The sequence below is a fragment of the Miniopterus natalensis genome, chromosome 7 (genome assembly GCF_054644295.1).
Source record: "Miniopterus natalensis isolate mMinNat1 chromosome 7, mMinNat1.hap1, whole genome shotgun sequence".
Lineage (NCBI taxonomy): Eukaryota > Metazoa > Chordata > Mammalia > Chiroptera > Miniopteridae > Miniopterus > Miniopterus natalensis.
In genome coordinates this window covers 72,651,191-72,665,812 of record NC_142087.1, presented here as the reverse complement: position 1 = coordinate 72,665,812, position 14,622 = coordinate 72,651,191, and the positions used below count along the sequence as shown (strand labels likewise).

The window sequence follows — 14,622 nt, the reverse complement described above, 5'->3', positions numbered from 1 at the left end:
AATGTAGGAAGAATTGTAGAACATTCATGAAGCTGGACTTCCACTGGGCTGCTTCAGAGTGAACCACAGACACTGGAACGCCTTACCTCTCAGCACTTCACCCATCCTCACAGTGATGCTTCCTGAGCCACAAATCATACTCTCCACCACCACACAGACCGTTGTCACACCTCCATGTCAAAGTCACAGAGATCTTGAGCAGCTTGTTTGAATCAGGACCCTGGCAAGGGCCTAGCATGGCTGCCTTTTAAAGTTCTTCATCTGCAGGTTTTCTCCATCTTTCTTTTCTCTCTCCTGCAGTTATTTTTGTTACAGAAATTGGGTGGTGTGTCTTCCCCAGCTTGCCTGTTCTGACTGCATCCTTCAGTATGTTTAGTTCCCTGATTTCCTGGAAGTTGGTAGTCAGTTCTAACAGTCCCGTTTCTTTTATCTCTTAATTTTTGAAACTGAAAACAAGCTTGAGGTTGACAGATTTCTGCACACAGGGGAGGTGGCCATCATGAGACGTGCCCTGTCAGAGCTGAGGGAGAACAGGTGGGGCATCACGCCCGGTATGGTTACGGGTTCTTCTGTCATGAGTCTGTCTGCCAGACTGAGTGAAGGACATGCAGAGATGCCATGGCCTCAGCCCCTCTGGAGAGCCACCCTTGCCTGACACCAAGGCTACTCAGCTAGGCGTGACCTCAGCAAGTCCAGCACCAGGCCACGGTGACCAGGAACAATGCTGGCTCCAAGCAGGCCTGCTCATGCTTCACCCTCCCTCTTTCCAGGCAGCTCCTGGTTACCACATGGCCAAGATGATCATCAAGCTGGTCACGTCCATCGGCGATGTTGTCAACCACGATCCAATTGTGGGCAACAGGCTCAAAGTGATCTTCCTAGAGAACTACCGAGTGTCCTTGGCTGAAAAAGGTACCTCTGGGGAGGCCATGTTAGACCATAAAGCCTGCCCCTGCCATGTGGGGGGTCGTTGCTGGTCAGGGGTTAACTCTGCCCTGGACACCAGGCTCCCTGGTCAAAGGGGGCCTTCAGTCTAGTATTGAAAGGCTTTGGGGAGCTCTCTGTCTGTACTCAAGTGCGGAATTACTCTCGGCCTCAGCTGTTCTTTGTCTCTGCACTTTCTCTCCTGCCTTGACCTCATTGTCCCTCCTGCTTCCTCTCCTCAGCCCCTCAGCTTTGCCTTCCTGCTGCTGGGCTCGCTTTTGCTGGCAGAATGTGCTCCCATTTGCCTCCCTCCCCCCTCTTCACTCCCCTCCAGAGATGCTTCTGCTCATGACCACCTGTTCACTCTCGAGAGTGCTGCCTGCTTCTCATTTGGGACAGCACCTGCCTCTTCTGTCCTTTCTGAGGGCGGCTCGGGGCCTGACATTCTGCCCTCATCTGTTGAGAGTTCAGTCTGGGGCTGCTCCACTTGAGGGAGTCCTGGGAAGACTTGCTCAGGATGTGTGCTGCCACCTAGAGAAGGTTCTGAAGATGATCCTGCAGCCAGATGTGCCTTGGAGCATGGCTGTCTGTGTCTGGATGGGCCTTTCTAAATTGGCTGCTACTGGAGACTGTCAGGAAAGCATCTGCCCAACCAAAGCTGAGCCTGGGGTTCTGGTGCCAAGTAGCAGGCACATCCATGGTTCAAAACATGCTGCTTTGTGGGCCTCGTCTGAGTAAAGATGTGCTCCCTCCTCCTGCCAGCCCGGCTGGTTCATCAGAACCATCCCTGTGGTCCCCACTGCCATGGACCACGTGTGGTTCAGTTGGTGGTGTGGTGAGTTGGTTAGTCCTTCACTGAGCTTCCAACGTGTCTGACAGCTGTTTGCTGCCTGGAACTCTTGCCTCCCCTCTCCCCCCACTACATTTGGGGCCAGCTCCTGTGCTTCTTTAAAACAGACCTTGGGGGATGCCCAGTCTGGGGCCTCAGACCTGGGGTCAGGGCTCTTGGACTTGCTGTGGCAATGTGTCTGCTATCTTATTTGCTGTGTCATCTGCCTGTGGGGTGAGCCTGCATGGGGGCCAAGATTCCTGTGTCTCTTTATGCTGACACTGGTCTTGATCTCGAAGAAGGGCTGGGCTCTGGTCTTGCTGGCCTTGAGTGCCTGCCATTGAGTCAGGCAAGAATCAGTTCCACAGATGAGCTGAGGCCGTGGGAACAAGGATGCTGAGGCAGATGGGACAGAGGAGGTGCAGGGAACCCACTCTTGGGAGAAGCTGCAGGGCCCAGTCTATGTATAGCACGGAGTAACTGTGAATGGGAGGAAATTACAATCCGCCCCCCCCCCCCCAGTCTTCTGGTTCCAAGAGTCTGGATCCCTCTCGAAGTGATCTAATGGACTTGTGGACTTCTGAATAAGAAGTGGCTGGGGTGACGGTTCTGGTCTAGGTTCCAGAACAAAGGTCCTATGCCACCTGTGAGGCTTGTCCTCAGGAGTCCCCTCATAGACCCTCTGCCTCAGGCTGCCCTGGATTAAGAAGGTGAGCCCTTATAGGTGGCGTGGGGTGCCCAGCCTTGGTCGCCTGCAGGGTACCCAAGGGCTCCAGCTTGTCCTGGAGTGAGCGCCAGCCTCAGGTCAGGTCGGGATGAAAGAGCAGGGTGTTTCTTATGGATCCATGGTGCATGCTGTGAGTAGTTGGTGGCTGATACCTTCTTGTGCTCCTCCCTTGCAGTGATTCCCGCTGCTGACCTATCACAGCAGATTTCCACTGCGGGCACCGAGGCCTCAGGTACGGGCAACATGAAATTCATGCTCAACGGGGCCCTCACCATTGGCACCATGGATGGTGCCAACGTGGAGATGGCTGAGGAGGCCGGAGCTGAAAACCTCTTCATCTTTGGCCTTCGGGTGGAAGACGTACAGGCCCTGGACCAAAAAGGGTATGTCTCTCTCCCCGTGCCATCAAGGGTGTGGCATCATCGTGAGCACTGCCCATAGCCCCAGGGAGGGTGTGAAGGGCTCTCAGGCCAGGCCCCTGCTTGCCAGGGTGAGTGCCGCCCAGGGAGTGGGGAGTGGCTGCGGGCACTCGGGCCTGTCTGCTCACTTCCAGCTTGGGCAGAAGCTGGCTGCTCTGTGCTTCTGCTTCATGGCTCAGTCTGAGGGATCCAGACCAAGTGTTTCCAAAAGGGTGGAAGCTCTAGTCTCTGTGGGGGGAGCCCTCAGGGACAGGGCTCTGAATACTCTTGACTGATTTGGGGATTTGAGGCTGGCCCACTGCCGCGATTCCCTGGCCAAATTTTGTAAAATAACCCATCTGTTTAGGAATAGTTTTAGATTATAGAAAAGTTGTAAAGACTGTAGTTCCACATACAGTTCCAATTTTACCTGTTGCTTGCATATTACTAATTAGTGTGGAACATTGTCAAAATTAACTAACCAATAATGGTATGGTTTTTTTTAAAGTCCATCGTTTATTTCACCATTTTCTCATCAATGTCCTGTCTTTTGCCCAGGATCCCATCCAGAGCATCCCTCTGATCTGTGGCAGTTTCTCAGCCTTTCCTTGTTTTTCATGACTTGGATACTCTTTAGGAGTCCTGGCCCCAGCCTAATTCTGAGCAATAATTAAAAAGACAATGTTGCCTAATTTCCTAAAAGCTCTCTGGGGAGTTGGTGAGGCCTCAGGTACCAGCCTGGTAAAAACCCAGATGTCACCTATAAAGAGCTTTGTCCTTGTCAGCCTGAGAGTACACACCGTATGTGCCCTTTTCTGCGCCCTGCATTGACTCTTTCTGCCCCATCTCTGTGTCTAGGATGCACACATCTATCAAATGCCTCCCTTTCCAAATTCCTGATGGCCACAGGCCTGTTGTGTCTCGAAGGATGGGGACAGAGGATGGGAGGGTCGAGGGTCAGGGGGAGGGGGCTGAGGGTAGGGTGGGGATGCACAGAGTTGCAAGTTCTTGAGCAGCCCTCTCCTGTGGGAATGAGACGGAGCCATGTGTGCCATTGTACAGCGTCAGGGACCATGGTTCTGTAAACTGTAAAAGGAGCAGGTGGGATTTTGTGCTCACAGCACATCACCATCTCCCCGGGGCCCAGTAGCCCACATGGCCAGCAGCTGCCTGCAAGACCCCACAGGCCTGGAGCCTGGGGCATTGCTAGGTAAGGGAGGGGTGTGCCCATTGCCTGCCCAGAGGCTGCTGCCTGGAGAGGCTGGGCTGGCACTGACTTGACCCTCCTCACAGGTACAATGCCCAAGAGTACTATGACCGTCTGCCCGAGCTAAGGCAGGCTGTGGATCAGATCAGGAGCGGCTTCTTCTCTCCCAAGGAACCAGACTGTTTCAAGGACATCGTTAACATGCTGCTGAACCACGACAGGTGGGACTGGCTTCCTCTTGGTCCTGTGTCCCGCCCCACAGACAGGTTCCCGGGGTGGGCTGAAAATTGGACGCTGTTGGGGGTGAAAGCCCCCCCCCCCCAACTGTGGCCCAGGTGCAGAGCCTCAGGCCACCCACCTTCAGAAGTTCCACTACACCCAGGGCTAGAGCTAGCATTGGCCTCCTGCGGTGCTTGGTGTGCTGTGGGCACCCAGGTGGTGGGAACTACCGGCTGCATAGTCCAGCCCCAGGCCCCAGCTGACCATCTGGATGTGACAAACAGGTGATATCACACGGGGCTGATAGGATGCAATTCCTGAGCCTTCTTGTCTCCAGTGGGAGAGGGAATGTGGGCAGGACTCCTCTGGGAGGCTGGTGGGGCTGCAGCAATGTGGGCCATGGTGACACAAATTAAAATAGAATTAATTTGTGACATAAATTGCAGTGTAGTGTTTTATTACAATGCAATTGACACATGGTTGTAACTGAGCTTCTGTTACAGACTTACTTGGAACAGGTTGGCTGTACCATTTGCCACATGACAGTTCTTTGCTCTAACCTACTGATAAAAGTTGAGCCTGGTGAATGCTGAGGATTGACGCCTATTCCACTTTTAGTTGCTTTTGGGTTAGATTTCTTTTTTATAACTGCTGTCAGCTGGCTTCAGCCAGACCAGGTCATAACCAGACAGGTACTGGGAGCTTGGCACTGGCCAAGGTCTGTGATCAAGGAAAGACTTTTAACGGTTTTATAAACTGTGTTTCTGACTCAATTATAAACAGAAATGCATTTCTGTATTCATAATTCCTGCATTTTTTTGGTCCTACATCACAAGTTCTTGGCCCAGTTAGACCTGCAAACTGCTACAGAGAGCCCGTTTCCCACCATCCTGTGTCGTTCCCCCGGGAGGTGAAAAGAACTTTCAGCTGTGCAGCTTTAACCTACGTGCATTATAAACACCAATGTCTTTAAAGGAACATTGGATTAAAATAAGGTTTTTCAAAAAGTGTCCGCAGGACATAAGTGTTGCTCACAGAGCAGCCCCTGTGGCCAGGTGGGCTCCAGAGCATCAGGACACAGACGGCGGCCATGGCCTGGTGGCTGGTTCCCTGATCTCTCATCTCGTTTCAGGTTCAAGGTGTTTGCAGATTATGAAGCGTATGTGGCATGCCAGGCCCAGGTGGACCAGCTGTACCAGGTAAGGTTCTCAGACCCCAGAGCTGATAGGGGCAGCACTGGTCAGGGAGCAGCGGGGCACACATGCATCCTGCTGTCTAGGACCACTGCTGGGAGGTCACAGTTCAGCCTGTGGCCCAGAGCAGGCGTCCACTGCTTACAACTGCTGTGCTGGTGCCTTTAGACTCCTTGGGGTTAGGCTGCTGTCCACTTGGCACAAGTTTGCCCTGCAGAGGGGGCGGAGATGGGCTGTTCCCTAGTCTGATCACCCCATGTGGGTATGATAAAAGGGGACTGGGGAGTCATGCGGAGCTCAGTCCAAGAGGAGGGATGGGTCTGGTGAGCAGTATGCACACAGAAAGCATGTCTAAAAAGAGAATATGAACGCTTTCTGGGAAAGGTAAAAGCTTCGATATCCATAGAATGAGAGACTTACAGCCTTAAGGGGCAGAGTTTCTAAGGCAGGGGTGCTGGAGCAGCTTGTCATGAGATAGTGAAGGACAGAGAGAGAACCCACATCCCAGGTTTGTGTGGAGCATGTGCTTGGCCCCACACAGCAGCCCCATGGGCCTGGTGTGTCCTTAAGGGAGCCCATGGGGATCTCATGGTAGAAAGACCCAGGTCCTAAGCCAGGGAGGTGGAGGGTGTCCTTATGTGCCTGCTTCCCTCCATTTTCTGGGATTTCCTGGAGGGCATGACATGGTGGTGTGACCATGCAAAATTCTGGTTGATAGTTTACCTCCCTAAACTAACAGGTTCTTGGATGAGGCCCCAGGGGTTCGTGTATCTGATTTACCCCGGTCTCAGCCCCTCCTCTTAGCATACTGCCGTCACTGCCTGCACTTGGGGAAACCGCTCCTGATGTTCCCTCTACAAAAGAACAGGGCAGGCAGGGCCTGAAAAGTGGAGTGGTGGGTGGAGCTTTGGAAGGAACCTTTGCTTCACTGAAACTGGGCCTCAAGGAAAGTGGCCCTTTGGGGAGGCTCCTCCAGGTGTGGCTGCAGTCTGGGACAGCTGCCAGGCTGTGGGGGGCCCTGGCTAGAAGACCACCTGGCCACGTCCCCTGGGAATTGGATCCTCCCGGTACTCATCTGGTAGTGTTCCTGATTTTGTTGTGTGGGCTGTGCCCTAGTGGGATGTGGAGCATTTTGAGGGCCAAGAACTTCTCAGGCTCCTGGCCCTTCTTCCCTACTCACTTGTTGCTTTTCTGGTAGTTGGGGCCCATCTCCAGTGAGCTGTCACTTTCTCTTCCATCAGGCTGCCCAGAGTGAGAGCTAAGACCTCACCTGGAAACATCCTAAAGTTCTGGAAGCGTGGACTCTCTTGTGCCTGAGATTACTCAGTATTTCCTTCTCTCTGCAGAACCCCAAGGAGTGGACCAAGAAGGTCATCAGGAACATTGCCTGTTCGGGCAAGTTCTCCAGTGACCGGACCATCACGGAGTATGCCCGCGACATCTGGGGTGTGGAGCCCTCTGACCTACAGATCCCGACCCCCAACATCCCCAGGGACTAGGTGATAGCACAGTGAGGACCAGTGGGCTTTTGTTTTCTTATTGACTCCACACCTCATGCCATTTTCCAAGTGGTCCGTTGTTTTCAGTGCTGTGTTTCCGAGACTGGGAAGGAAAGGTGCTAAGAGTGAGATGCTGCCTGGTTTCTGGCAGGAAAGCAAAGCTCATAGCACTGACCAGCTGGCCCCACAGCTTCATACTACCTACCCCTTTGGCCCTCCCCCACCCCACAGAAGTGGGTGAGGTGAAGCCACCTGCTGGGCTCCTCCGAGACCTTACACACACCTTGCTGTGAGCTTGTTTTAAGTTTTGAGCCTCTAGATTCTGGGGTCTGGGCAAGTGGCAGTGGCAACACCTGAAGTATGTTTCTGCAGTACCTGGGTTGGCCAGGCGGTGCCGACTCAGCTCTGTTCCTGGTTGTGCTGGGAGGGTCCAGTGCTCCAAGCCATCTTTACAGCTGCCCCGTGGGTGCTCCGGACCACTAAGGGGGCCTTGGTTAGGATAAGGCTGGCTGATACAGTTAGCCTGATTTTCCTTTTTCAAAAGAAAATTAACTTCACAAGGAAATGAAACTAGCTGAAGTCTTTTCTTGTTTAGTAACTAAAAATTGTACTTTTGAAACTTCATGTCAGGGAAGGCAATTCTGGGATATTTTCGCCCAGCTGTGGGGGCCTGGGGCAGGGTTGCGTCTCTGCTGAGGGAGGCTGAGTGCCTAGCCCCTGCTGCAGATCTGCACCCTTTCTGCCCTGGAGGGCACATTTCTTGTCTTACATGCAAGGCTGCCTCTCCCTCTTCCTCCATCTCTGCCACTGCCACATGCGGGGCTGGAAAAGGACCAACTGGGCCCAGAGGGCAGCGCACTTTCCACTCTGCCCGAAGGGCGGGTGAGCACATCAGCCACTGGAGGAGAGAGCCAGCGGCAGGTGGCACCCTTCACTGCATTTGTTGGCAATGCTGGATGGAAGCACCCTTCCAGAGGCTCTGCCTCCTTGCACGCCGGGTCTGAGCACCACAGGCTGGGTCCTAACTGCTCATAGAACCAGGCCATGGAGGACTTGCTCAAGTACATACTTCATCAGAGCCACTGGGGTCTGTGGTCACACCCCCAACACCCTCCATTGCCCTGTCCCTTAGGCTGTGTGTGACCGTCACTGTGCCACTTGCTGATTAAAACTTCCTACCCATGTTTGGTTGAGTTGGCCTCTGCATTTTACTCTGGGTCAGCCTGGGGCAGGCCTCAGTCCCTCCCTCCTAAAGAGGGGATGGGCTAAATTATGGCACCATATTCTGGCACTGAAGACAGGAAGTTCTCTCATCCAGCTGTTGTGGCTTAGAGCTGTGTGTGCCTGAACTGCCAGCTCTTCAAGGAATTGTGAAATCTAATCACTTGGTAAACTGTCCTCTGGGCACTGGCATTTCTGCTCTGAATTGTATTGGCTTCTTTTGCACCTGTCTTCTGCCACCTACTCCTGGGAGGCAGAATGCCCCAGGGACCAAAATATTTCCCCCAAAACTGTACAGCAAGTTGAATAAAAAACCAAGAAGGATGTGAACTTGGGGTTCAATGTTACCCAAAGACCCTGAGAACTGTGGAACCCTGGAGCACGGTGGACCCTTGCTGGGGGCAGTGGCATTATGAGCCTCTCCTGGGTGGGGGTGAGGAGGGAGATGTGCCTTGGGATTGTATGCTCCCCATCCCTGTCCTAGGGCTTCCAGGACACACGCATGTAACTGTAGTTTATAACTATGCATGTCGACATCTCTTCTGTGTTTTTAAAGGACTGATCCTGACCACACACTGATTTTGTAACCCAAGGGTCGGTCCTTACCAACAGTTTAAGCTTAGTTGCTTAGACCAAGGTATCAGGAAGGGCCCTTTGGACCTGATGGCCCAGAAGCTGCCCACTTGCTGCTCCCTTTTGGTGCTTCCTCATCTTCAGCCGGCCTGTCAGGCACCTATAGAAACACTAACAGCTTGTATTTTTACTTTATATCCTATCTCATTCCTCCAAGAAAAGGATCTGAGGCCACTCACATAGACAAAAAGTTAAAAAAACAAGATTAAGAACCAGGCAGAACAGGCAGGCCTGAGACAATATGAACAGACCACACCCACTTTCTTGGCTGAGATGGGCTGAGAACTTGACTTGGAGCCTCACTGACAAAGCCAGAAAAGCTCACCAGTCTCACGAAGGGGCTGTCCAGCCCAGGGGGGCACATGGTATTTCAGTGGTTCTTAGAGCCTCTGACACAGAGCAAGATGCTACTGGGCTGGGCCCATGTATCCCAGCTCTGACAGACCTGCAGCCTGAGACAGTGGTGTCTTACAGGCAGTGCTCACACCTGAAACAAACACCGACTTCAGGATGAGTCTGTTCATGTTTTACCCGTTTAAGAAAGGCGTGCATGGGAGATGCAGGGTAGAAGGGGTCAATGGGGGGGAAAAAGGACATCTGTAATACTTTCAACAATAAAGATTAAAAAAAAATTACCAAGTGTCCAAAGATAGTAAAATTATCCAGAATGTGGAGAAAAATCAATCACTAGAGACCAAGAAATTACTCAGCTCACAATTTCTATTAGTAAGTTAGTAAAAAAAAAAAATTTTTATAACTAAAATTTATAGTTTAAGAAAGAAGAAAACATGAGTTAATGAAACAATAAAAATGAGCAAAATGGAAATTCTAAAATTCTACAGAGAAAATAAAATTTCCGGGAAGAAAAAAATAGATGCAATTAATGGGGTATTAGATGTTGCAGAAGAAACGGTGAACTTGAATACGTAGCAATAAACTATACAAAATTATACAGGAAAAATATGGAAAAAACCCCAGTCATGCATCAGTGATCTGTGGGACAAAGTGAAACGGATTAACATATGTGCAGTTGGAGTCCCTGGTGTAGTGGATGCCAGAGAAAAAAAAATGACCTTGAATTTTCAAATTAGATTAAAATGATAACCTACAGTTCGTAAAACAACAAAGCCTCCCCCCCCCCCCCCCCCCCGCCCAAGTTCATTTTCCAGATATGAGAATTGCATGGGCAGCTCTAAAGTGCCTCATAAACGAGGTATAACCTGCTTTGGCTTCTGGGCTCCCAGCAAGCCCCAAATGCTAACACTGGCCATGATGCCTTGGAGGACAGGCAGGCAGGTGAGAATTGCTGAGCTGCTGAGACTGCTTAGTTCCAGAGCCTTAGGACCAAGGAAGGAAGGCCAGCCATCAGGAGAGGCTGTGTCCCAACTGGGCTTACATACTCTGAGCTGGGACACACCCTTGTACCTGAATAGCAGGGGCAGGAAAGTCCCCTGAGGGGGTAGCTCAAGGCCCCATTCTTATTAAGTCACAGTTCTCTGAGAGGTCACCAGTGCCAGGGGAACAGAGAAGCTGGTTTGACAAAAAGCTAAACAAGACAAGAGCCACCACCAGCTGAGTGAAGGAGTAGATGCTCATAGGCTGGAACTCAAGTCCCTGCACTCCAGCAGCCTGTCCTTTCAATAGCCAGGAGCTTATCTGAGGTCTGTGGTGAAACCCCTATGCCCATCCATTGATATGGCCATATCCAATAAGCTTGCTAAACATGGTATGGAAAGGGTCACCTATATTGGCCTATATTTTAGGAAAATGCCATCTGCCACACCTGGAGAAGGCCCCTCCCTGGAAGGAGGGAGGAAAGAAAGGCCCTCTTCCTCTAACTTACAGTCACCCTTCCGCCCACGTGGCCAGGCTCTGCGAATGGCCTGGGGCCGGTCGGTCCTGGGTGGGGCTACAGGCAGTACTGAGAAAGCAACAGAAGCAACAGACAGACCACCACCAGGATTTTATTAAATAAATGCTCAGTCTATGGCCAGGTTAGATGGACAGGTGTGTAGGAAGAGGAGGAACTGCAGATCACAGGCACCTCCCGTGCTGTGAGTAGTGGGACCCGCCCAGGGAGGCAGGGACACCAAAGGCAAGCAGGGTGCACAGGGCAGGAGGGGAGGGTGGAACCATTGGAGTCCACTCTGCATGTGCTGGGAGGGGCAGAAGAACCCCACATTCTCATGGGTGGTTCTGGAAAGCTCAGTGGTCCCAAGACCTCATACCTCCTGCCCCATTCTCCATTCCCAGCTCAGGAAGTGTGGGACTGACCAGCTGGTGGCTGGCCTGCTGTGTTACTGTCTTTCCAACAAGAGCATAGGTTGCGTGGCAGCAAGGAGGAGAGAGGGCCACATGCCTGCCACTCACATTTTCCACAAAAATTCAAGCTCCTGGCCACCAGTATGCTGGAGCCTCTTCTACCTGCCTTAGCTGGCATCCAAGTCCTCTCTCCAGGTGAATCGCAGATGCTGGCACCCAGGCGCCAGGGTGCTGGGTTGGCCAGAGGAATGGGGAGGAGGGCAGAGGTCTTCATGCTCCTTCAGGCAGTGAGCTCAGTGCTGGAGCTCAGGTTCTGATTTCCCCAGGAATTCCCTAGACCAGAGGACAACCATCAGCGAAATCCGAGTCCAAACCAGAGATCCTGTCTCCCCTAGTCCTCACACAGCCCGTATGAAGAGGAAAAGGAGCCCGAAGGACATCAGCCACAGCACCAATAGCATCACATAGTCACATCCTGACATGCAGGAAGAAAGACTCAGGTTATGAGCTACTCTTCTTTAGAGCTATACTCTGGTCTAAATTTTCTATAAAATATTCCTTTTACAATAGGTAAAAGTCACAACCTCAGAGCAAACCCATCCTCTTTCAGCTCACTGTCCCTCTCAACAACCCAGGTCCATGTGCAAGGAATGGCAAACTGCTCAAGAAACGTAGCTTTGCCTCTGAACTTTCAAGGTAGCCAGAGAAGAGCAAGTGTGACGTACTCATGGGATGAAACCTGCTGGTGGCTGATTTGAGTACCCCAGGCTCAGAAGCCCCAGGAAGGGTGAACTCACAACCAGGAGCACAGCTTCCCTCCAAGAAGCAGTTGGGGACAAACATGCTTTTGAGGAGCTGGCCCAGTCCAGACCCACAAGAGTGTGTGTGTGTGGGGGGGGCCTCCTGTACACAGATGTCTGTGTGCTGGGAGCACCCCTATATGGGGTGTCTCTGTGGGCCTGCACAACCTGTACCACGGTGGATCATGGGAAGAGTCCAGGAGGGAGGGGTGATAAACACTCTCAGCCCTTCCATGGGGAAATAAAAGGCTCTTGAATAGTGGTGACTCTTGAACCCCAATGAGGCAGCTTTAGGGGATGAGCCTGCTGTATGTCTGGCCTGAGCTGTCACCACCCAGGACAACATCCCTGTTGAGAACAGAATATCTCACCTCAGTATCCGAGGAAGCTCAGGACTCTTGTAGATGTATTTGTGCCTGTAGCCGAGCTCCGAGTGAAAGGGGATGAACTGAACTTTGAAGTCTCGGAAGCTTCGAGAGGGTGCAGCAATGTTGTAGAGCTGGGGAGGGAGAAATGGGCCAGTGCCCAGAGATGGTGGCCCTGTGGTGAACTTCCTGGTGGCCTCCCCTTCAAAAGGTCCGTCAGTGGCTGCTGCCTCTGCAGAGTAGTTCATGCCCCCCTCAAAAAGCACTGATGCCCTGCAACCTGCCATGGCCAGGGACTGAGGCATTGGCAGGAGTCCAGCCCAGGCTCAGCCCCCTTGGCCTGCCATTTAAGATCCTATCTGTCCCCACACCTGTTTCTCAGATTGCCCCCCCCCCCCCGCTTCCTTAGGGGAGAGTGAGGTCAATGAGCCAGCACCACAGAAAGAGCCACATGCCATAGGATGGGGTGGTGGTCTCAGAGTCTGGAGCAGCCCTGATGGCTCAGCCCTGGGGACTGGGATGGGTCAGGTGCCTCAGACTTTGCTGTGTGCCCAGATCAAGGCCAGTCAACAAGCTTGCTCACATTCTGTCCTGGCCCAGACCCTCCCTCCTCCTACCTCTAGGACAGCCAGACTGTGTGCCCAGACCTGCTGGAGGAAAGAAACCTGGCACTGACAGACCCACCTGTACCTCTGGCCTGTTCTGAGGCCGAAGTAGCCCAGGCACCACTCCCTCTAGGCTGCCCCTGCCCCTTTTTATCACCATGGCCAGGCAATGTTGTCTCCTACCTCACACTCACCTACAAAGCTAATCCCGCTTCCAAGCAGCAAAGGCAAAGCAAATTCAGCAAAAGCAACTTGGGGATGCCCCATGACAACATGGTACTCCTCTGACATTGATCCAATCCCAAAGGCAGGAGAACAAATGAGAGGTTCTGTGTCAATACTACTGACTGGGACTCCTGAATTGGAGCTGGAGGATCTTTGTTGTCAAGGGGCCCTATCCTCCAGCCCAAACTGGCAGGCCTTCACAGCTGAGTCCCTTGTAGTCATGTCTCTGTCAGGCCAGGACACTACTGTGACCTAGGAGACATTTGCTTATTTTTCATGCTTCCTCTTGTGGACGGCATTAGCTGTCTACCCCTGCCCCCACCCTGCCAGCAGCAGGCCCCTCCTGCACATCTCCCTATGTCCAGTCCAGCCCGAACATGGGCCTGCTAGATGACCCCCACACCAGGGGCTGCACGGATACCTACCTTTCTGCCAAGATGGAAGGGCACGACCGGATCATCCTCAGCATGCAGGATGAGCAGGGAGCAGGAGATGTGCTTCACACTGTGGGGAGGAGAAAGGACTAGACCAAGATCCCAGGGAGATGGCTGGGGTCTGCTGGCCCCCTGGCCCCACCCTTGTGTTTCACCATGGCGTTTAACAGCTCTAATTCTGCTGGGCTGCTTTTTTTTTTTTAAAGGAGCCAAATGATTGTTTAAAGTTAAAAATTCCTAAACTGTCCAATTTATACAACTGTGGGAGACTTCATCAAGATTTCTGAGCCTGGCCGGGCGTGGATCAGTGGTTGAGCATCGACCTAGGATCCAGGAGACCATGGTTCGATTCCCAGTCAGGGCACATGCCTGGGTTGCGGGCTCGATCCCCAGTCAGGGACATGCAGGAGGCAGCGGATCAATGACTCATCATTGATGTTTCTCTCTCTCTCCCTCTCCCTTCCTCTCTCTGAAATCAATAAAGATATATTTAAAAAAAAAAAAAAAGATTTCTGAGAAGTCCAGGACTGTTTCATCTAAACCAGAGGGCACACAATTTCCATCACTGAAATGGTCCTGGGCTAGTTCAATAAAATAAAAATGTATAACCATATACACATGGATTTAATCTTTGTCAGATTACTGATAAAGTCAGTCTCAGAAAAGTTTCTAAACTGCTATGTAACTAGATACAATTGAGAAACTCAAATGAAAATTTATATAGTGTCATTTCAATCAAAATTGCTGGGCTTCTTTTTATTAGAGAACTAAAAGTTGATTTCTTAGATGTTTCTATCAACATCTATTCTAGATAGATATCAATCAAATCGAGAGATTACCAAATCTGGCTCCTGCATATTTTCTGAAAAGTGAAAATTATTTTTGCCAGTAGACATTTTTTAAAAGTTAACAATATTTACAAACTGAATATTTTAGGTGGGCCAAGAAACTTACTGCAAATGAAAGTTACTAGGAATCTATTGGTAAAAGTACCTATACCCCCTAATTTTTCTTTAGTGTAGATAACATAAGGTCACTCATGAATGTTTACAAGTAAATGAACATTTTCAATAGGTTCACT

The 14,622-nt window shown here is 51.5% G+C and overlaps 2 protein-coding genes across 3 annotated transcripts in view; one reads left to right on the top strand and one right to left on the bottom strand.

Moving 5' to 3' along the window:
* PYGB (glycogen phosphorylase B) overlaps positions 1-9,428 on the top strand; it is a 57,437-nt gene extending 48,009 nt beyond the window's left edge. The window contains exons 16-20 of the mRNA XM_016219065.2: positions 771-912; positions 2,656-2,863; positions 4,172-4,306; positions 5,437-5,503; positions 6,844-9,428. Coding sequence (XP_016074551.2) covers positions 771-912; positions 2,656-2,863; positions 4,172-4,306; positions 5,437-5,503; positions 6,844-6,996 — 705 coding nt within the window. The 3' untranslated portion in view covers positions 6,997-9,428. The remainder of the gene's footprint in view (positions 1-770; positions 913-2,655; positions 2,864-4,171; positions 4,307-5,436; positions 5,504-6,843) is intronic.
* Positions 9,429-10,010: 582 nt separating this feature from the next.
* Positions 10,011-14,622, bottom strand: part of ABHD12 (abhydrolase domain containing 12, lysophospholipase) — a 61,330-nt gene continuing 56,718 nt past the window's right edge. Inside the window, exons 11-13 of one of the 2 annotated variants that reach the window (XM_087819149.1) lie at positions 13,533-13,611; positions 12,284-12,411; positions 10,011-11,445 (exon numbers count right to left, since the gene is read on the bottom strand). In XM_087819149.1, coding sequence (XP_087675275.1) covers positions 11,406-11,445; positions 12,284-12,411; positions 13,533-13,611 — 247 coding nt within the window. In that variant the 3' untranslated portion in view covers positions 10,011-11,405. The remainder of the gene's footprint in view (positions 11,446-12,283; positions 12,412-13,532; positions 13,612-14,622) is intronic. The other variant, XM_087819148.1, reaches the window with a different exon arrangement.